Raw genomic sequence first — 20920 nt, 5'->3', positions numbered from 1 at the left:
ACCACCAGAAAATAGGAATTGGCACTGTGGCTCAAGTGGTAGAGCCCTAGTCGTGAGCTGAACAGCTGAGGGACAGTACCCAGGCCCAGGGCTCAAGTCCCACGACTGACCAAAAAAAAAAAATTACTATTTTCATGTCCTGAAATTAATTTTAGTAAATAATATTTTAAATGTTCAGAGGTATTATGCCATTGTGTTCTTCTCCTACAAGTATTTTAAGTGTTCAGAGGTACTGCTGGGCGCCAGTGGCTCAACACCTGTAATCCTAGCTACATAGGAGACTGAGATCTGAGGATTGCCATTCAAAGTCAACCCGGGCAGGAAAGTCCATGAGACTCTTAACTCCAATAAACGACTAGAAAACCAGAAGTGGCACTGTGGTTCAAGCGGTAGAGCGCTTGCCTTGAGCTGAAGAGCTGAAGGACAGCGTTCAAGCCCCATGGCTGACCAAAAAACAAAAAAACAAACAGAGGTGCTCTCCTCTAAGAGTATCTTCTTTAGTCTTTTTTTTTTGGAGGGGGGGTGTTCCAGTCGTGGGGCCTGAACTCTGGGCCTGGGTGCTGTCCCTCAGCTCTTCAGTTCAAGTCTAGTGTGCTACCAATTGAGCCATAGCACCACTTCCGGCTTTTTTTTTTTTCTGTTTATATGGTGCTGAGGAATTGAACCCAGGGCCTCATGCATGCAAGGCAAGCGCTCTACCACTGAGCCACCTTCCCAGCCCCCATTTTTACTTCTTAAGAAGTCTCTTTTTACCTCCTTTGCCCATTTAGTAATTGGTTTATTAGCTTTGGGAGGGGTTAATTCCTTGTATGTTTTGGATAGTAGACCTTTCTCAGATGTATTGCTGGTAAATAGATCATGAACTTTTAACTGAAATGAGAACCAGAATTATTTGTGGAATTTTTAAGCTTGAGTATTCCCTTTTGTTTTTTGTTTGTTTGTTTGCTTTTGGGGGGGGGTCCGGTCGTAGGGCCTGAACTCTGGGCCTGGGCACTGTCCCTCAGCTCTTCAGCTCAAGGCTAGCGCTCTACCACTTGAGCCACAGCGCCACTTCCGGCTTTTTTCTTTTTGCTTATGTGGTGCTGAGGAACCGAACCCAGGGCCTCATGCATGCAAGGCAAGCGCTCTACCACTAAGCCACCTTCCCAGTCCATGAGTATTCCCTTTTGTATTAGTATTTCTTTTCCTGTTTGTCATAGTATAGCAGTGAGAACCAATATAATAATTATACCTTGTCTGCTGGAACTCAGGAAAAGCGAAAGCAGTCATTGTCTACTTACATCCTAGGCCGCCCAGGGCTGAGCTCTTGTGACTTGCTCATTTCTAGGGCAAGCAGGCGCTTATTTGGTTACTTGGTGTCCACGGGGAGAGAATTCCCAATGCTCCGTATGTGTTAGAGGACTTCTTAGAAAACGTGAGGTCGGAGACGTTTCCTGCCGTGAAGATGGAGCTCCTTACTGCCCTGCTGCGCCTTTTTCTCTCCCGCCCTGCCGAGTGCCAGGACATGCTGGGCCGCCTGCTACACCACTGCATAGGTATGAGAGGCAGGCTGCCCTCCCCCAGCCTGGAAAATGCCCGTAGCTTTGTTTGCTGAGTCAGTTGTCCTGTCTGGGACCTGGAAGAAAATGTTAGTGCTTCCTAGTGTCTTCACTTTTTTTTCTTTTTTAGTTTGCACATGGTAGGAGGATAGCGTGAGCTGTTTGTCTGTTTTTAATAACTGAGTCTTGTGTCATCTCAGAGGAAGAAAAGGATATGGCTGTTCGAGACCGAGGGCTATTCTATTACCGCCTCCTGTTAGTTGGCATTGATGAAGTTAAGCGGATCCTGTGTAGTCCAAAATCTGACCCATCTCTTGGACTTTTGGAGGATCAGGCAGAAAGACCTGTGAATAGCTGGGCTCCAGACTTCAACACCCTAGTCCCAGTGTACGGCAAAGCCCACTGGGCAACCATCCCTAAATGTCAGAGGGCAGAGCATCGTGGCCCAGAGCTTCCTCCCAGGACATCCTCTGCCACATCAGGTAAAAGTAAATAGTCCTTACTTATGTCTTCATCTCCTGTAATGACTGGTGGAAAGTAGATTACCCTAGCTAAGATTGTCCCCTGCGTTATGAAGCCTTTGTGAGCAAGAAAGGAGTTCATCCTTGGTTACGAATCCAAAGACAGAGTCACACAATATATTTTGAGGACTGTAGAATAAAAATGTAGCTTATGCAGATTATCTTCTACAAAAGCTTTCTAATTCCTTTAGGACACCTGACACCTGGGGAGAGCAAGGAGACACTACAAGAACTTCCTGATTCTGATGCTTTGGTACTGGTCCCCAATCACCAGCTTACTGCTGAACATTTTGAGAAGACTTGGCTTAGCTGCGAAGTAACTCATCAGCAGGCGCTGCCTTGGCGGGGAGCGATCCATCCAGATGCTCTGCAGACGGCCCTGCAGGTGGTGAACATTGAGACCATCGCAGTGAGCAGGCCTGGGGCTCAGCCGTGGAAAGCCTACCTCAGTGCTCAGGATGACAGCGGCTGTCTGTTCCTAACAGAACTGCTGTTGGAGCCTGAGAACTCAGAAATGCAGATCTCGGTGAAGCAAAGCCAGGAAAAGATGAGCTCACTGAGCAGTTTTATTTCTGTATTAGAAACTGTGATTGGAACAGTTGGGGACATTAAATCATAACGGATTCTTGCTCCTTTCCCTAAGCAAATGGACAGCTATCAGAATTTCTTAGATTTTCCTCATTAGATCTGCTTATAAGTGCAGGTGATATCAGATGCAAAGGAGAGTGGGAAATTTAGGAATGTGGACACTTTTTTAAAGTTTTTGTCCAAAGACCCGCTTACCTCCTTCTGCCTAATGGTAATGATAAACCCCATTTACAGTAACGGTATTGTAGAGATGATGTTGGTTAAGAGTTGGGGATGAGGTGGGGATAGGATTGGGATCTTTTTCAAATCAGTTTTTTTTTTTTTTTTTTTTTTTTTTTTTTTTTTTTTATTTTTTTTCCGGTTGTGGGGCCTGAACTCTGGGCCTGAGCACTGTCCCTCAGCTCTTCAGCTCAAGGCCAGTGCTCTACCACTTGAGCCACAGCGCCACTTCCGGCTTTTTTCTTTTTGCTTATGTGGTGCTGAGGAATCGAACCCAGGGCCTCAGGCATGCAAGGCAAGCGCTCTACCACTGAGCCAACTTCCCAGCCCCTCAAATCAGTTTTGAAGGCTAGGTTACTTATTAAATATGCCTGACATCTGTGGAATCTGATGGGTCATCATTTCTAAGAGGTCATCTTTTTTTCAGGGAACTGACTATTCTCATATTCCTAATTATGCTTTTTTAGGCAAGGGTCCCAAGTATTTCGTGTGGTATCTAAAGTATTTCTTCAGTCTCATATCTCAGCGTTATCAAAGCATCTTCTCTTCTGACAGAAGCAAACTGCTGCATGCTGGGAAGGTGGCTCGGTGATTGAGAGCTTGCCTAGCATGCATAAAGCCCTGGGTTCAACTCCTCAGTACCACATACACAGAAAAAGCCAGAAGTGGCACTGTGGCTCAAGTGGTAGAGTGCTAGCCTTGAGCAAAAGAAGCTCAGAGACTTCTAGATAATTTATTTTGCAACACATTACTGCACAGTTGTAAATAACTTATATACTGTAACATCACTTTCAGTTATGTGTAAATAAATAAATTAAGGGGCTGGGAAGGTGGTTCAGTGGTAGAGCACTTGCCTTGCATGCTCGAGGCCCTGGGTTTGATTCCTCAGCACCACATAAGAAAAAAGCCAGAAGGGCTGGGAAGGTGGCTCAGTGGTAGAGTGCTTGCCTTGCATGCATGAGGCCCTGGGTTCGATTCCTCAGCACCACATAAGCAGAAAAAGCTGGACGTGGTGCTTGGCTCCAGTGGTAGAGCGCTAGCCTTGAGCTGAAGAGCTGAGGGACAGCGCCCAGGCCCAGAGTTCAGGCCCCATGACTGGCAAAAAAAAAAAAAAGAAAAAAGAAAAAAGCCAGAAGTGGCGCTGTGGCTCAAGTGGTAGAGCGCTAGCCTTGAGCTGAAGAGCTGAGGGACAGCACCCAGGCCCAGAGTTCGGGCCCCATGACTGGACCCAAAAAAAAAACAACAAAAAACAGCTATCTCTGTCTCCACCTTTCTAGTGCTGAGATTAGAGGCACATGCCAAGACCTGGCTTTTTCCTGGCCATCATATATGCCATCCGTTCTCCTGCATACAGTTGTATTCCTCCCTGTTTTTGCTCAATGACTCCATACTTATCCTTCAGAACTCATCCCAGGTGTCAGCCTTCCCAACCATTGTATTGGCTTTCATGTTCTGATAGGGCATTCTATCTCAAGGACACAGGATGTGATATGACTAGTCATGACTAGTCATATCACATGGCTATTGTTTCTGTTGGATTGTGAGCCCCATAAACACAGTAAACTTTCCCTCTGTCATTTTTCTGTATCACTTTCAGTGCTGTGTGTAGTTCTCTGCACATAGGCGCTCATCAAATATTCATCATAGATTGTGATCACTCAGTGCCATGATCCAAAATTGAATGCTGTATTTGTTTTATTTTTATTTTTTTGGGTCCGGACGTGGGGCCTGAACTCTGGGCCTGGGTGCTGTCCCTCAGCTCTTCAGCTCAAGGCTAGCGCTCTACCACTTGAGCCACAGCACCACTCCGGCTTTTTTCTTTTTGCTTATGTGGTGCTGAGGAATCGAACCCAGGGCCTCAGGCATGCAAGGCAAGCGCTCTACCACTGGGCCATCTTCCCAGCCCCTGTATTTGTTTTTAAACTTCAGAATCTTCCTTAAGTTTCATCTCAAACAGGAAAAGGAAGTATCTCTTAATGAAATTACCCAAGAAGTTCTTCCTCAACTCTGTTTTACAGAGGGTAATTGGATATTGGCTGGCTGTAATGATAAAAGCTATTAATTAATCTTATGTACTAGTTGTATGGTTCAAGATAAGGAACTGAAGTCATCAGCAGGTCTCCACTGGTGTAGGTGAGCTCTGGAGAGAAGGCTCACCTTTCTGAACAGCTCTTTTGTAGAAAGGTCCAGGTCTGCATGTCTCATGTATACATAAGAAACTTTATAAGAAGTAGATACATTTCTGTTTTTGACGTCTCTGACTTCCTGCTTAGCTGACAACTGATTATTTTGTGGGAAAGCAAAACTCAGCAAATACCTAAAATGAGCGACCTAAATTTTGAGGAGCAAATAAAACACATCGTGAATGCTCTTCTCAAAGACTTCCTGACACCATTACAACCTGCTAACCAGAGTGGTGGAATGGAAACATACTCAGGTAAGACTCCTGGTGTCAGGTGGCAATGACATGTCCATAAGAGAATGGAGTCTGCTTTTTATTTCCTCCTAAGTTTCTAAAGGCAGACTCTAGCCAGGTGCTGGTGGCTCGCGCCTGTCATCCTAGTTATTCAGGAGGCTGAGATCTGAGGAGCATGGTTCAAAACCAGCTGAGGCAGAAATGTTTCAGTGAGACTCTAACCTTCCCATTAACTGCTCAAAAGAGCCAGAAGTGGCGCTGTGGTTCAAAGTGGTAGGCCCTAGCCTTGAGCAAAAGAGCTCAGGGACAGTGCCCAAGCCCTGAGTTCAAGCCCTCACCTCAACCGACAGAAAAATAGGAAGGCAACCTAAACTTCTAGCAACACTCGGGGAGAAATGAATTCTAAACGCAGGAAGACTGTCAGAGTATTGTTGTTAATATTTGTGTGTGTTCCGTACTTGGGTTTGAGCTCAGAGCCTCACTCTCACTTGGCTTTCATTTACCACTTTTGGAATATGGCTCTTACAGGGATGTTGCAGTCCTTGGGAGAGAATAGTACCACAACTGTTATAAAGACTAGAAAACTCTGTCCCGTTGCCCAGGTCCTGAGCTCATCATCCCTCCCAACATTGTGACAAAGGTGTTTGCTCTCTCTCAGGAGAGTCTTGGCTCTTCCGATGTGGCTGTCATTGTTGGTCACCTTCGGATCTTGGGTGACCATTACAATGGAGACTTGGAAATGTCTGCCTAACACATTGCAGCCAGTCCAGAAAAGGTCAGGTTTTTATTTCTTGCTATTGTTTGCTGCTGTTCTTGTGTAATTTTATGACTAGGAGAGTTCAGTGAAACTTTGGGGTTTATATTCATTCAAAGAAATGCCAGTTGCTAATCTTGTGTGTGTCTGTGTATGCGTCTGTGTCTGTGTCGGTGTCGGTGTCGGTGTCCTGGGGCTTGAACTCGGCCTGCATGCTGTCTCTGAGATTTTTTTTTTGTCGGCTGTGGGGCTTGAACTCAGGGCTTGGGCACCATCCCTTAGCTCTTGAGCTCAAGGCAAGTGCTCTACTGCTTGAGCCACAGCACCATTTCTGGTTTTCCTGTGGTTTATTGGAGATAAGACTCATGGACTTCCCTGCCCAGGCTGGCTTTGAACCATGATCCTCAGATCTCAGCCTCCTGAGTAGCTAGGATTACAGGCATGAGCCATCAGCGCCCGGCATTGTCTCTGAGATTTTTTTGCTCAAGGCGAGTGTTCTACCACTTGAGCCACAGCTCCACTTCTGGCTTTTTGGTGGTTAATTAGAAATAAAAATCTTGGGCTGGGAAGGTGGCTCAGTGATCGAGTGCTTGCCTCACATCCATGTGGCCCTGGGTTCGATTTCTCAGCACCACATACACAAAAAGTCAGAAGTGGCTCTGTGGCTCAAGTGCTAGAGTGCTAGCCTTAAGCAAAAAGCTGCTCAGGGACAGAGCCAAGGCCCTGAGTTCAAGCCCCATGACTGGCAAAAAAAGAAAAAAAATCAGGTTTATTTGTCCAAGCTAGCTTCAAAACATGATCCTCACCGGGTGTTAGTGGCTTACGCCTGTCATCCTAGCGACAGGGATCATGATTCAAAGCCAGCCTGGGCAGTAAAGTATATGAGACTCTTATCTCCAATGAACTAGCAGAAAACCAGAAGTGGTACTGTGGTCCAAGTGGTAGAGTGCTAGCCTTGATCTGAAGAGTTGAGGGACAGTGCCCAGGCACAGAGTTCAAGCCCCATGACTGACAAACAAACAAACAACCATGATCCTCAGTTCTCAGTCTCCTGAGTAGCTGTAGATGAGAGCCACTGTCATTGGGCCCAGTTGCTGGGCGTTAAAATGTAAATGATAAAGAAATGGAACTTTGTGACTCTGTAGGCTGATCAAGCCCCATGACCAAAAAATCCCCCCAAAAATGAAACAACCAAAAAAGGAAAACAAAACCCAGCCCTCTGAAACAGCCTCAAGCTCATTTGGAAAAATTTCAGTACAAAGAATTTCTAATTATTTCAGAATAAGGAACTGACATGATAATTGATCATGCCTTAATGTTATTTCCTTCAAAGAACATTCTTTTATATAACCACAGTCTAATCAAAACAAGAAAATTAACATTGATACAAAATCAGCAGATCCTTAGGTACCATTCAAGCTTTGCCAGTTCCCCCCAAAAGTACCATTTATAGCAGAAAGACTAGGCCAAGCACTGGGCTCTTGGATCTACTAGAAGTGCTTTTATCTAGCAAGTAAAAGGCCTTAAGTTCAAACTTAGGACCACAAAATACATATATCTGTCAAAATTATATATTGTTTAATTATCATGTCTGTCTGGCCGCTTCAGTCTGGAATAATTCCTCAGTCTTTTCTTGATTTTGTTTTTTTTCAGTTGTTCATGGGGCCTGGGTGCTGTATATGAGCCTTTTCACTCAAGGCAAGTATTCTACCACTTTTAGCCACAGCACCACTTCTGGTTTTCTAGTGGTTCATTGGAGATAAGAGTCTTACAGACTTTTCTGCCTGGGCTGGCTTTGAACCATGATCTCAGCCTCTTGAGTAGCTTGAATTACAGGTGTGAGCCACTGGCACCGGATTCCCTTCTTTAATTTTTTTTTTTGGGGGGGTCCAGTTGTGGGGCCTGAACTCTGGGCCGGGGCACTGTCCCTCAGCTCTTCAGCTCAAGGCTAGCGCTCTACCACTTGAGCCACAGCGCCACTTCCGGCTTTTTTCTTTTTGCTTATGTGGTGCTGAGGAATTGAACCCAGGGCCTCAGGCATGCAAGGCAAGCGCTCTACCACTGAGCCACTTTCCCAGCCCCTCCCTTCTTTAATTTTTAACAGAAGATCTTACACTTTCTATGACTAGCTTGGAATCAGCCATTCTCCAGGGACTTTTGTTTCTTTTAATGAAGAGTCATATGTAGAAACTAAGATCTAGGTATCCTTCAATATGTATGTATTCCCTTCTTGGCCTGCTTGGGTTCTGACACTCTGTCCTGACTGCTGTTGACTCCTTTATACCCCAAAAGATTTTTTGTGTGTGTCTGTGCCAGTACTGGGTTTTGAACTCAGGGTCTTACTTTCTCTCCTAGCTTTTTTTGCTTAAGGCTAGTGCTCAACCACTTCAATCATACTGCCACTTCCAATTTTTTTGTTAATCGGAACTGAGAGTTGCTCAGAAAGCTCCATGAGACTCTTATCCCCAATTAACCACCACCCTCCTTTAAAAAAAAAGCCGGAAGTAGAGTTGTGGTTCAAGTGGAGGATGCTAGCTTTGAACACAGGAGCTACCAAGAGTGATCAGGTTCTGAGTTCAAGGTCCCAGGACCAAAGGGAGAAAAAGAAAAGTCTTTTGGATTTGTCTGCCCAAGCTGGCTTTGAACTGCGATCCTCAGACCTCAGCCTCTTGAGTAGCTAGGATGACAGGTGTGAGCCACCGGCATCTGGCCCCCCTGTACTTTTGAGTGCTACTCCAGTAATGGCCATTCTGTCCTCAGTTGGAAGCTATACTTTGGCCTGGTGTGCTCAGGATTCAAGCTTCTCCCATGAGAGGGCCTTTCTTGCGGTGTTGGTGAAACTTCTTGAATCTGTGGCCCATGTGGTTCCTAAAAATGTAGAGCAGCTGACTGCTCCAGTGGTACGCATAATCAGCAGGAACAAGATCAATGGGACCAGAGCCATCCAAGAGTTCATTCAGAAAAAAAGAGGATGGGTGAGTTTCCTGGGAGACCCTGGCTTTGCTAGGTATTGTACTGTTTAGCTAGTTATTAGGTCTCTGTATTATGACCCTTGTTTAAACTTGGAAACTAGTCTCGAAAAGAAGTCTCTTTACATCGCAGTATTTTGTTGCCAAGGAAAGAGGAATGGGCAGCAGCTCAGCTGTGGGGTTGGGCTCCTCAGCCAAGTTGCCTAACATGTCACGGACGTCCTCTGTATAATTAACCTCAACTTCAACACAGTCATTGCAATTCACTGGTGGTGTAGTTCTAACTGCAGCCTGACTTTACTCTGCTCCTTGGTAGATTTCTTTTTGTTGGTGGTGGTGGTTGAGGGGCTTGAACTCAAGGCCTGGGCACTGTCCCTGAGCTCTTTTTGCTACCACTTTGAGCCACAGCTCCATTTCCAGTTTTCTGCTGGTTTATTGGAGATAAGAGTCTCATGGACTTTCCTGCCTGGGCTGGCTTTGAACCGCGATCTTCAGATCTCAGCCTTCTGAGTAGGTAGGATGATAGGCATGAACCACTAGCTTCCTTGGTAGATTTTTAGGTCTTCTTTCTGACTTATTTTTTTGGGGGGGTGTTAATATCAGGGGCTTGCTTTTTTTCTCAAGGCTGGTGTTCTACCACTTGAGACATGCTCCAGTGCCAGCTTTCTTTTTTTTTTTTTTTTTGTCGGTCGTGGGGCTTGAACTCTGGGCCTAGGCGTTGTCCCTCAGCTCTTCAGCTCAAGGTGAGCGCTCTACCACTTGAGCTACAGCGCTACTTCCGGTTTTCTGGTGGTTTATTGGAGATAGGAGTCTCACGGTCTTTCCTGCCCGGGCTGGCTTTGAACCGTGATCCTCAGATCTCAGCCTCCTGAGTAGCTAGGATTACAAGGCGTGAGCCACCAGCGCCCGGCTCAGTGCCAGCTTTTTGCTAGTTAACAGGAGATAAGATTGTCTGCTCAGGCTGGCCTCAAACCTTGATCCTCAGATCTCAGCCTCCTGGGTAGCTGAGTTTACAAACACCACGGCCTGGCTCATTCTGTTGTTTCTTGGACAGTTCCCAAAACCATCGCTTTGACTGTAGGTTTTTTAGGAAAAGCTGGAGAGCAAAGAAGAGTAGTTCTTCTCTTGACTGGACGTACTGCCTCTTTGACTAATCAGGACATTCATCATTTCTGGTCACTAAAAAGACAAATAAATCAAAAACCATCTTTGCCTGGGCAGAACACAACCTAGCTGAATAAAATGCAACCTTGCTGAATAAGTTGTTTTTTACTGATTAGTAAAATTGGGAGCAGCTCCCAGGATTCTACAGAGCTTTTATACTTTTGTCTTTTGTATGAGATTTAATGAGGGTTTGTTGAAACGAAGCCTTCTAGGGACAAAGTAATGACTTGTTATTAGTGACATTCCAAGCCACAGAGCAGGCCTGAAACACAGGACAATGGAAACTTTTTTCAGATTTAACCCAGTCTTGTCTGGGTAATTTATGCAGCCTAAAGGATCCTCAGGAAAGTTTTTAGTTGAAAATTGTTATTTTATGTTGAGTATTTTCCTTTTTTTTTATTGTGAAAATACTTTACAGAGGGGTTACAATTACATGGGTAAGATAATGAGCACATTTCTTAGCAAGCATTGTAGCCTCCTCCTTTGTTTCCCCTTCCCGTCCCTTCCTATCCTCCCCTCTCCTCCCCCTCCCCCCGTCCCCCCCCCACCAAAGTTGTAAAGTTTGTTTTTCGACATACATGTTGAGTATTTTCTTTCAAATGTATCCCTAAATTTCAAGTTGCTTTTACCTGCACAGAAAGGTAAAAGTAGCTTCGTTTTAGAGTTTAAAGTCGAAGGCAGCAACTTATTCAGCTACTCTTCTATTAGAAAAGTTTCTGCATTTTGTCACCACAGGATGCAGGAAGTACCAGCCCACATCTGAGACAGTTGGACACAGCAGCATAAGTGAAGCCATCTGTGCAGAGCTTTTCTCAGTATGGTTCTCATGCCAGTTTGTGAACCTTATTAAATTGCTGATTAACAGTTGTGGCCTTGCCTGTAATCTTAGCTAATCTGGAAGTAGAGACAGGATTATCTCCCGGCTAGCCTGGGCAGTTCTTGAGACTCAAAAACAAACTTTGAGAAAAGGGGTCAGCATTAGCTCAAGTGCTTACTTCCTTACCCCAGATTTCAGCCACCCAACCCGCACCTGCGCAGGGTCTCGGAGTTCCAGTCCCACAGATCCCCAGGGTCCAGGAGGCTACCTCTTCAACTCTACAGGTGATCCTCATGCAGCCAGGTTTTGTGCAGGAGTTGGCAAGTCTTCTTTTGTAAATATTTGGTGTTTTGTCCAGGGCTGCCTTGCAAGACAACAGAGCTGAATGGTGATGACAGATCCCACACGGCCCAACAGAGCTGAAGTATTGATGAGCTGCTCCTTTTTAGAAAGCCTTGCTGGTACCTGTTCTAACTGTCTTGGTAACTGTCTTGGGCTGGGAAGGTGGCTCAGTGGTAGAGCGCTTGCCTTGCATACATGAGGCCCTGGGTTCGATTCCTCAGCACCACATAAGCAGAAAAAAGCCAGAAGTGGTGCTGTGGCTCAAGTGGTAGAGTTCTGGCCCTGAGCTAAAGAGCTGAGGGACAGCGCCCAGGCCCAGAGTTCAGGCGCCACGACCAACAACAACAACAACAAAAAACTGTTAGTCTTGAGCCACACCTCCACTTCTACATTTTTGCTTGTCAACTGGAGATAAGAGTATCAGATTGTGGGGCTGGGAAGGTGGCTCAGTGGTAGAGCGCTTGTCTTGCATGCATAAGGCCCTGGGTTCCATTCCTCAGCACCACATAAGCAAAAAGAAAAAAGCCAGAAGTGGCACTGTGGCTCAAGTGATAGAGTGCTAGCTTTGAGCTGAAGAGCTGAGGGACAGCGCCCAGGCCCAGCGTTCAGGCCCCACGACCAGAACCTCCCCCCCACCCCCCAAAAAAAAGTATCAGATTGTCTTCCTGGTTTTTTTTTTTGTTGTTGTTGTTTTGCCAGTCCTGGGGCTTGAACTCAGGGTCTGGGTGCTGTCCCTGAGCTTCTTTTGCTCAAGGCTAGCACTCAACCACTTGAGCCACTGTGCCACTGTCGTTTATGTGGTTTTGAGGAATAGAACCCAGGGCTTCATGCATGCTAGGCAAGCACCCCATCACCGAGCCACCTTCCCAGCCCCTACACCCAGCTTTTAATTATCTTTTGAATGGAACATCAGACCTCAGCAAGAGTGCTGACTTCATTAAATATAAATTGTTCAATGACAACTTATCAGTTGACATTTGCCACTTGGCATTCTGAAAACAGGCAGGAAATGCTTTACTGTGTGGTATATGGGAAAGGACTGAAGTCTGTGGCAGGTGAACCAAGGAATTTGACGGTGTCTCCAGATGTTGTACAGAACGGCGGCACACCAGGGATTCTGCTGTGGATGGTATAAAATGGGACAGACCAGCAAGTTAGAGGTGTTTTGTAAGCTTCTTCTCTGACCATTACAAAAGAAGAATCAAGACCGTGTGCTGGTGGCTCACGCCCGTAATCCTCACTACTCAGAAGATCTGAGGATCAAAGTTGGAAGTCAGTGAACTCTTTCCACCAGTTAGTCATAAAAATAGCCAGAAGATGATGGAGGGTGAGAGGAGGACACAATCAGAGAAAAAAGGGTGAAAAATTGCAGCGGTGGGGCTGGGAAGGTAGCTCAGTGGTAGAGTGCTTGCCTAGCATGCATGAAGCCCAGGGTTCAATTCCTTGGTACCACATACACAAAAGGCCAGAAGTGGCGCTGTGGTTCAAGTGGTAAAGTGCTATCCTTGAACAAAAGCAGCTCAGGGACAGAGTCTAGGCCCTGAGTTCAAGCCCCTGGACTGGCAAAAACAAAACTGCAGCACTGGCCGTATGGGACATGGATGAATGTGAACTGTGCAACTCGTGGGTGGAGGCAGGAGGGCAGGAGTGGGAGAGCCAGGGAACAGATGACACTGTCAAAGGAGATGTACGTGTCACCTGACTTGTGTAACGGTGCTCCACTGTGTACAGAGGTACAGTTCAGGTGGATCCCAGAGTACAAAGCTGGGGGAGAGTGCCTGGGTCATGAGGACCAGTGCACAGGAGAACCAAGTTCCTGCTAGAGGGGAAAGGACTTGTTTCCTTGGGCCCCTCCAGCTTTTCTGGGCCCCTCTGTGGCTCAGAGTCTTGGAGACCTCATTCCTTCCATAGCAGTGGTCCTGCCAGCTTCCCGGCATGGGGAAGGGGGGCGGGAGGATGTCTACTGAACACAGTGGCACTCTTCAAAGTCCAGAAGCAATGTGTGCCAGGCAAGGGACCTTAGAGTAATGGGTATAGTGAATAGTCAAGGCAATAGGTTTTACACCAGAACCTAACTATGTAATATGCCTGTTTTAGGTGCTGTGATGTTTTTTTGTTTGTATGTTTGTTTTGGGTTTTTTGTTTTGTTTTTTGTATGTAGCAGTACTAGGGCTTGAACTCAGGATCAAAGTACTTTCCCTTAGCTTTTTTGCCCAAGGGTGGTATTCGACCACTTGAGTAATACCTCACTTGTGTTTTTGCTAGTTAATTGGAAACAAGAGTCTTTGAACTGAGATCCTCCACTCTTAGCCTCCTGAGGAGCTAGGATTTACCGGCATAAGCCACTGGCACATGGTTCTTTTAGGTATGTTTAAGACCATTTCAAGCATTGGGGTTTATATAAATGTCATAGAAGACAGTATCATTGATAAACTTACTGCGAAGCTGACCCTGAGGTTATAAGTTCTTGTAGGGTGTGTATACACATGTTCTTGCACGCACGCACACACACACACATGCAAAACAGTCTGCAGGGAGTATTTTGCATGTCTTTACAATAAATTCTAAGGAACAAGGAACATGTGAAGAAACTCAGCAAATGTCTGTAGCTGTATATAAATAATACTTCAAGGACCGAGGGTAATTGAAAATAAGAGTTAGATGGAGTTAGGGAGAGGTGCTGGCTTAGTGGCTTTATTTTTAGCTTGATCAAAGGTAAGAAAATAGAAGAGGTGCTAGAATGAACAAAGTCTACACCACGTGGGTAGATGGTTGGGTGAGGATGGGTTTAGTAAGCTGAGGAATCTGAATTGTTCCTGTAGCCCACCAGGATGGGTTTGGTTCCTTTACATGGAAGGAAAGTTATAAGGAATTCCATCCAGCTTCCATAGCCAGGAAATTCTAGAATGGAAGAGGTCTTGGCAGGAATATCACCTGAGAGTTCACTGCTGCAGGAAAGTAGACACACAAATGGGAAAGATGCTTAACAGGAATGGTAAAGACGTGTTAAATCTAAATGGTACTGAGAAAGGACAAGAGAATGAGTATGAAGGACTGTTTCACAGATAACTTGTAACCCACATTAGCTCAAAGGTCCTCAGATGAAGGGAAGGTGAGAATAATGAATTAAAGTTAAGATTTTTTTTTTTGGTCCATCGTGGGGCTTGAACTCTGGGCTTGGGCACTGTCCCTCAGCTCTTCAGTTCAAAGCTAGAACTCTACCACTTGAGCCACAGCACCCACTTCCAGCTTTTATTGTTTATGTGGTGCTGAGGAATCGAAACCAGGGCCTCATGCATGGGAGACAAGCACTCGCACTCTACCATTGAGCCACCTTCCCAGCCCCTAAAGTTAAGATTCTCCCAGGTAAACGCCCTGGCACAGAGAAGGTGCTCTGAGAAGCTGGAGCGGGTGTCCTCTCTCAGCTGCCTTGATCATCACCATGGAGATCTCCTTGAAGTTGTTTGTTGTCTCCTTCTTAACTTCTGGGATCTCTCTCTCTCTCTTCTCTCTTTCCTTCAACTCAGGGAGCCTGGGTGCTGTCCCTGAGTCTCTTTGTTCAAGGCTAGTGCTCTAACACTTGAGCCACAGTGCCACTTCTGGTTTTTTCCTGTGTATGTGGGACTGAGGAATCGAACCCAGAGCCTCATGCATGCTAGGCAAGCTCTCTACCACTTAGGCCACCTTCCCAGCCCTGACATGCTGGCCTCTTAGTGACTTCCAGTGGCCTGTCAGCTGCCTTTTTTCTGAACCCTCGAGCCAGCAGTGAAATCACCTCTGCCTCACTTCCCAGGTGCTTATATACCAGCTCAGTCTTGCTAGTTTTGGCAGTGTTTGCAAATCTTATTTATTTATTTTCATTTTTTATTTTTTGTCAGTCGTGGGCCTGGAACTCCGGGCATGGGAGTGGTCCTACTCTTCAGCTCAAGGTGAGCACACTACCACTTGAGCCACAGCACCACTTCTGGTTTTCTGGTGGCTGATTGGAGATAAGAGTCTAAGGGATTTTACTGCCTGGGCTGACTTTGGACCACGATCCTCAGATCCTAGCCTCCTGAGTAGGATTATAGGTGTGAGCCACCAGCTCCCAGGTGCAAATCTTATTTATTTTGTGTGTTGGTACTGGGGCTTGAACTCAGGGCTTTCTGTTCTTGCTTACCTGTTTTGTTCATGGCTGGTACTTTACCACTTAAGCACAACTCCATTTCCAGTTCTTTGCCAGTTAGGAATATAAGTCTCTTGTCTAACCTGGCTGGCTGGCTTTGAACCACAATCCTAGATCTCAGCCTCCCGAGTAGCTGGGATGACAATGGGAGTCACCGGCACTTGGGTAATTTTTTTTTTTTTTTGTCGGTCCTGGGGCTTGAACTCTGGGCCTGGGCGCTGTCCCTCAGCTCTTCAGCTCAAGGCGAGCGCTCTACCACTTGAGCTACAGTGCCACTTCCGGTTTTCTGGTGGTTTATTGGAGATAGGAGTCTCACGGTCTCTCCTGCCCGGGCTGGCTTTGAACCGCGATCCTCAGATCTCAGCCTCCTGAGTAGCTAGGATTACAGGCGTGAGCCACCAGCGCCCGGCTACTTGGGTAATTTTTTTGTGTGGGGATGAGTACAGGGGCTTGAACTCAGGATCCCACGCTCTCACTGGGCTCTTTCTACCACTTGAGCCATGCCTCCATTTCCATTATTTCATCAAAAGTTCCTCATTTCTCCATGATACCTGCTGACCTTCACTGGTGACTTGTTTCCTTTCCTGACTCCTGAGCTTCCCACATGATACAAATGAGTCAACGTGCTGCCCTCGGAAAAGAATTACGTTCCCACTGCCATTCTCTATCTGTAAGAACAACTGTGAACAGGCTGGGAATGTGGCTTAGTGGTGGAGTGCTTGCCTTGCATCCATGAAGCCCTGGGTTCGATTCCTCAGTACTACATACACAGAAAAAGCCAGAAGTGGATCTGTGGCTCAAGTGGTAGAGCGCTAGCTTTGAGAAAAAGGAGCTCAAGGAACAGTGCCCAGGCCTGAGTTTAAGTCCCAGGTCTGGCCAAAAAAAAAAAAAATTGTGAACAATGAAGTAGTTTAAGTTTTTGTTTTCTCTTTCAGTGTGTTCTCTGCTGCTGGAGTGGTCTGTGCAGGAAATGGCCTTTCAGCTAGGTGATTGAGGTTGAGTTATTTCACAGTATTTTTTCACCTTTTGGGTTTCACAGGAAACTCAGTTTTTTTGTTTGTTTTGGTCCTGGGGCTCAAATTCAGAGCCTGGGCACTGTCTCTGAGGTTTTTTTGTCCAAGGCTGTAGCATTCTACCACTTTGAGCCATAGCACCACTTCTGGTTTTCTGATGGTTTATTGGAGATAACAATCTCACAGGTTTTCCTGCCCAGGCTGCCTTCAAACTGCAATCCTCAGATCTCAGCCTCCTGAGTAGGATTACAGGTGTGTCACCAGCATAGGATAATTTTGTTTTTTTCCTTTAGCCTTTTTTGCTCAAGACAGGCACTTTACCACTTGAGCCACACCTCCATTTCTGAGTTTTTGCTGGTTAACTGGAGAAAAAATTGTATAAGTTTTCTGCCTGGGAGACATCGAGGAGGTGGAGGAATGGGGTTAAGGAGCATCATGTCAGCGGAAGTCCTTAAGGCAGCCTCAGCTGAGGAGCAAAAGGAAGTGGAAGATAAAGTGACTAGTCCAGAGAAAGCTGAAGAAGCACAAAATTAAAAGCAAGATATCCTCCCCTGGGACAGAAGCCTGGGGGTTCAGATTTTCTAAGGAAACGATTACAGAAAGGGCAAAAATATTTTGATTCTGGAGATTACAACATGGTTAAAGCAAAGATGAAGAAGAAGCAACTGCCCACTGCAGCTCCGGACAAGACAGAGGTCACTGGGGACCACATTCCCACTCCACAGTACCTTCCTCAGCGGAAATCATCCCTTGTCGCTAGCAAGCTGGCTGGCTGATTCAAAGAGCTGAACTGCATGAATCTTCTAATTCCCAGTATTCCTCCTTAATATGTTACTTATCCACTTCTGTTTCTTTTCATTCACTAAGTCTTTTGAGACTGACAGCTTTGCAGGTAGCGGTAGTGTGTGCTGCTATTGTAAGGGACTGTTCTTTTGTAGAGGTTTGCTTAGCTTAACAGTGCATTGATGAGAAGGACATGTTAGAACAACATAAGCAATCTACTTGAAAATAATTGTGTATATTATCTAACTTCTAATGTAGGACTGGTTTCAACAACTAACAAAGCAAGTTGTACCCTTTTAATGTTCTTTCTTTCTCCATCTTAATTATATCTTCATACGCTAACTCCTGTTTAATATGACCTCTCTTGATTTCTTTTGTATTTCCTTCTGGATTTTGTAAAATGGAAGTTTAAGACCACAAGTTGGAAGAAAAGTCACATACTCAAACACAAGTTGATGGGGCTCCAAAAGATTGGAATAACTATGTTTCATAGCCTTCAACCTGTCTCAGCGTTCACAGTAGAATCCATTCCAGTATCACATGTGGCTTCAGTGCTTAGCAGCTGTTGGTGAAGTTTGCCCCCCCTTTTTGTGGCATTACAACCTTTTCATGGTGGAAGATGTGAATGAAGCGTGCATGTACAGTGACTGTGTTGCATTCATTTTTGTGCTATTTTTGTAAATACAATAGTTTTGCACAACCTTTCAAAAAAAGTTTTCTGCCTGGGCTGACTTTGAACCTCTATCCTCAGAACTCAGCCTTCAGAGTAACTAGGATTGTAGGTGAGAGCTACTGGTGACCAGCCAGACTCATTTTGTTCATGTATTATTTATCTAATGTCTGCCCTCAAAGATCTAGTTATTTTGGAGTTAGGTCTTAGGTAGATTTGTACCATTGAGAAGAGAATTTATGTAAATACATGTGGGAGGCTTTTCTAGAACATTTGGCCTGTATGGCCAAAAGACCACAAACAGGGCCGGGCACTGGTGGCTCACACCTGTCATCCTAGCTACACAGGAGGCTGAGATCTGAGGATCACAGTTCAAAGCCAGTCCGGGCAGGAAGGTCCATGAGACTCTTATCTTCAATAAACCACTAGAAAACTGGAAGTGGTACTATGGCTTAAGTTGTAGAGCACTCGCCTTGAGCTGAAGAGCTGAGGGACAGTGCCCAGGCCCAGAGTTCAAGCCCCACGACTGACAAAAAAAAAACAAAAAAACAAAAAACCCACACAGGACAGCTTCATTCACAAAACAGTGTCTCTGCTAACTTTCTGACCTGGAATCTCTACGTCTCAGCCAAGGGCCCCTTTTCCTTTCATCTGTCCCTTCCCTGTTGGCCAGCAGTGCCTGGGCGTCCAGTAGCCGCCTGGTTGCGCTCGCACTGTGAGGACCGCTGGCTTCGTGTGCATGCACACCAGCACATACAACCACAGGAAGCTCACACATGGCAGGGGACTGAAGTGCTGAGAACGCCACCACACCCCAGCCCCGGGAGAGGAGGCTGAGAAGCAGCCCATTTTATTTCATCCAAGAGCGAATTTGATGTCTGTGTGACAGATGGAAGAGTTCTGAATTAAACTGCACTACTTGGATGATGACGGACCATTGTGACAAGAACCTGCTCACAGTCCGGGTAGGAGCTGTGCAACTGCTTAGCAGTGTCCTCTGTTTTCTGCAGTTTGTTCAGTATGGGAGGGGCTTTGTGTTCTCTGGAGGTGGGGAGAGGCAGAACTCACCCCTCAGACCTGTAGTTCTGGCTCTCTTCTGAGAAGCAAAATGAGAGGTAAAGCTCACTTCAAGGTGATGGGGTGGAACATTCTCAGAGCTGAGACCACATTTGAAGTCCTGGTGAGCCTTGTGTCTGTTCCCACATGAGCTGTAGCCAGGCTCCTCGGCTAGGGGGAAGGCGCTAGGGCCCTGCCGGGGGTGATGGCTCTGTGTGTAGTGTGACCACAGGCTGCTTTCGCACTAATTTCCTCTAGGCTTTGATGATGTCACTAAACCACAACCTTCAGCATGCTAAGCTCCGGCAGCAGAGGTAGCTTCTTGGTGGTGTCTGGGCCCTGACACACATTTGTACACCCTCCAGCTCTCTCACAGACTGCTTCTGTTGTCCGGCAGCATGGACCAAAGAGAAATTCTGCAGAAGGTCCTGCATGCCATCCAAAGCAAGCAAGTGAACAGTGAGGAGATTGCTAGTGAATTTCTGGTGAGTCCTGTGGCGCACACTCTTATCCTATTTACTTGTTGTGGCAACTTCTCCAGACCAAATGGCCCTTGGAGAATAGGTGCCCAGCACCACAAAGGAGGACGTGGAGGAGTCAGACTGCTCTGCGGTGTTCATGGATATTTTAAGTAAGGCAGAAATCATGCTTGTGATGTTTTGTTTGCTGCTACTTTTGAATTCGACTAGGAATTCCCCAGAGGAATATAAAACTCCAGATATGTAGATACTAATACCAACTGATGTCTGGTGTTCCCTGGGAGGGATTATAATTTATGCTTCAAATTACTAAGTTTTTGTGCCAGTACTATGGCTTAAAACTCAGGACCTAGGCATTGTCCTTGAGCTTTTTGCTCAAAGCCAGTATTCTTACACTTGAGCCACTGCTCCACCTGCAGCTTTTTCTTTGATCCTTAACTGAAAATAAAAGTCTCATGGACTTTTCTGCCTGGACTGTAACCCTGCTCATTAGGTCTCTACCTCCAGAGTAGCTAGGATTATAGTTGTGAGCCACTGGCATCTGGTACAAATTACTAACTTTAATTAGGAGGAAAAGGACCACAGTTAACTTTTCATGGATCTTATGTTTTTAGCCTCCTATGGGATTCCATTTGAAAGAGCATCAGAACTACTCATTGCCACTTTTTTCTCTGTTTTAGGACATGTGTGTGTGTTTGTAGTAACAGGATTTCCTTTAACGCTTCTTTTTTGTGCCGGTGCTAGCCTTAAACTCAGGACCTCTGTCACTTGGCTTTTCTGCTCAAGGCTGGCTCTCTACCACTTGATTATTTATTTATTTATTTTTGGGTCCGGTTGTGGGGCCTGAACTCTGGGCCTGGGCGCTGTCCCTCAGCTCTTCAGTTCAAGGCTAACGCTCTACAACTTGAGCCACAGCGCCACTTCCGGTTTTTTCTTTTTGCTTATGTGGTGCTGAGGAATGGAACCCAGGGTCTCATGCATGAAAGGCAAGCGCTCTACCACTGAGCCACCTTCCCAGCCTTCTACCACTTGAGTCTAGATGTGGATCCGCTTTTATTGCTTGGAGAGGTAAACTGGCTGGGGGGGGGGGGGAGAGGGAGGTGACAAGTGGACAACTGAGGGCATGTAGAGAGACGTGAGTGTTCGATGGTGCTGGCCAGGCCTCATTCACCCAGGAACCTGGCATGTCAGATGACACCCAGTGTTGGATAATAACTGATCATGTGTTTTGGAACACTTCCAACTGGTGATTCAAAACTATAAGAGCATTAAGCCTCAGCGTTTTAGATGTGAAGTGGGAAAAAAACAAGGGGATGGACTTGATCCCGACAACCAGATTACCAACTTGACATGTTCCTTAATGTCTCCAAATCTGTTTTCTAACTTACAAAATGAGGATCATAATTTATGTCCTACTCATCCTCAC

General features: G+C 45.9%; 2 protein-coding genes and 1 pseudogene across 7 annotated transcripts in view; all 3 read left to right on the top strand.

Moving 5' to 3' along the window:
• The window catches only part of LOC138803084 (AP-4 complex subunit beta-1), a 30236-nt gene extending 25600 nt beyond the window's left edge, over nt 1-4636 (top strand). For all 4 annotated transcript variants that reach the window (XM_069986922.1, XM_069986924.1, XM_069986921.1 and 1 more), the window contains 3 exons: nt 1328-1535; nt 1739-2020; nt 2251-4636. In XM_069986922.1, the coding sequence (XP_069843023.1) occupies nt 1328-1535; nt 1739-2020; nt 2251-2678 (918 nt within the window). In that variant the 3' untranslated portion in view covers nt 2679-4636. The remainder of the gene's footprint in view (nt 1-1327; nt 1536-1738; nt 2021-2250) is intronic.
• Nucleotides 4637-4750: 114 nt separating this feature from the next.
• On the top strand, nt 4751-17917 carry LOC138803086 (cAMP-regulated phosphoprotein 19 pseudogene; annotated as a pseudogene).
• Nucleotides 17918-18828: 911 nt separating this feature from the next.
• LOC138803083 (tyrosine-protein phosphatase non-receptor type 22-like) overlaps nt 18829-20920 on the top strand; it is a 46334-nt gene continuing 44242 nt past the window's right edge. The window contains exons 1-2 of one of the 3 annotated variants that reach the window (XM_069986919.1): nt 18829-18924; nt 19381-19500. In XM_069986919.1, coding sequence (XP_069843020.1) covers nt 18883-18924; nt 19381-19500 — 162 coding nt within the window. In that variant the 5' untranslated portion in view covers nt 18829-18882. The remainder of the gene's footprint in view (nt 18925-19380; nt 19501-20920) is intronic. The other 2 variants (XM_069986917.1, XM_069986918.1) reach the window with 2 other exon arrangements.

Source organism: Dipodomys merriami, unplaced genomic scaffold (assembly GCF_024711535.1).
Source record: "Dipodomys merriami isolate MVZ:Mamm:240054 unplaced genomic scaffold, mDipMer1.0.p SCAF_332, whole genome shotgun sequence".
NCBI classification, from domain to species: Eukaryota; Metazoa; Chordata; class Mammalia; order Rodentia; family Heteromyidae; genus Dipodomys; species Dipodomys merriami.
The sequence above is the reverse complement of the archived record's forward strand: the minus strand, read 5'-3'. Positions and strand labels throughout refer to the sequence as shown.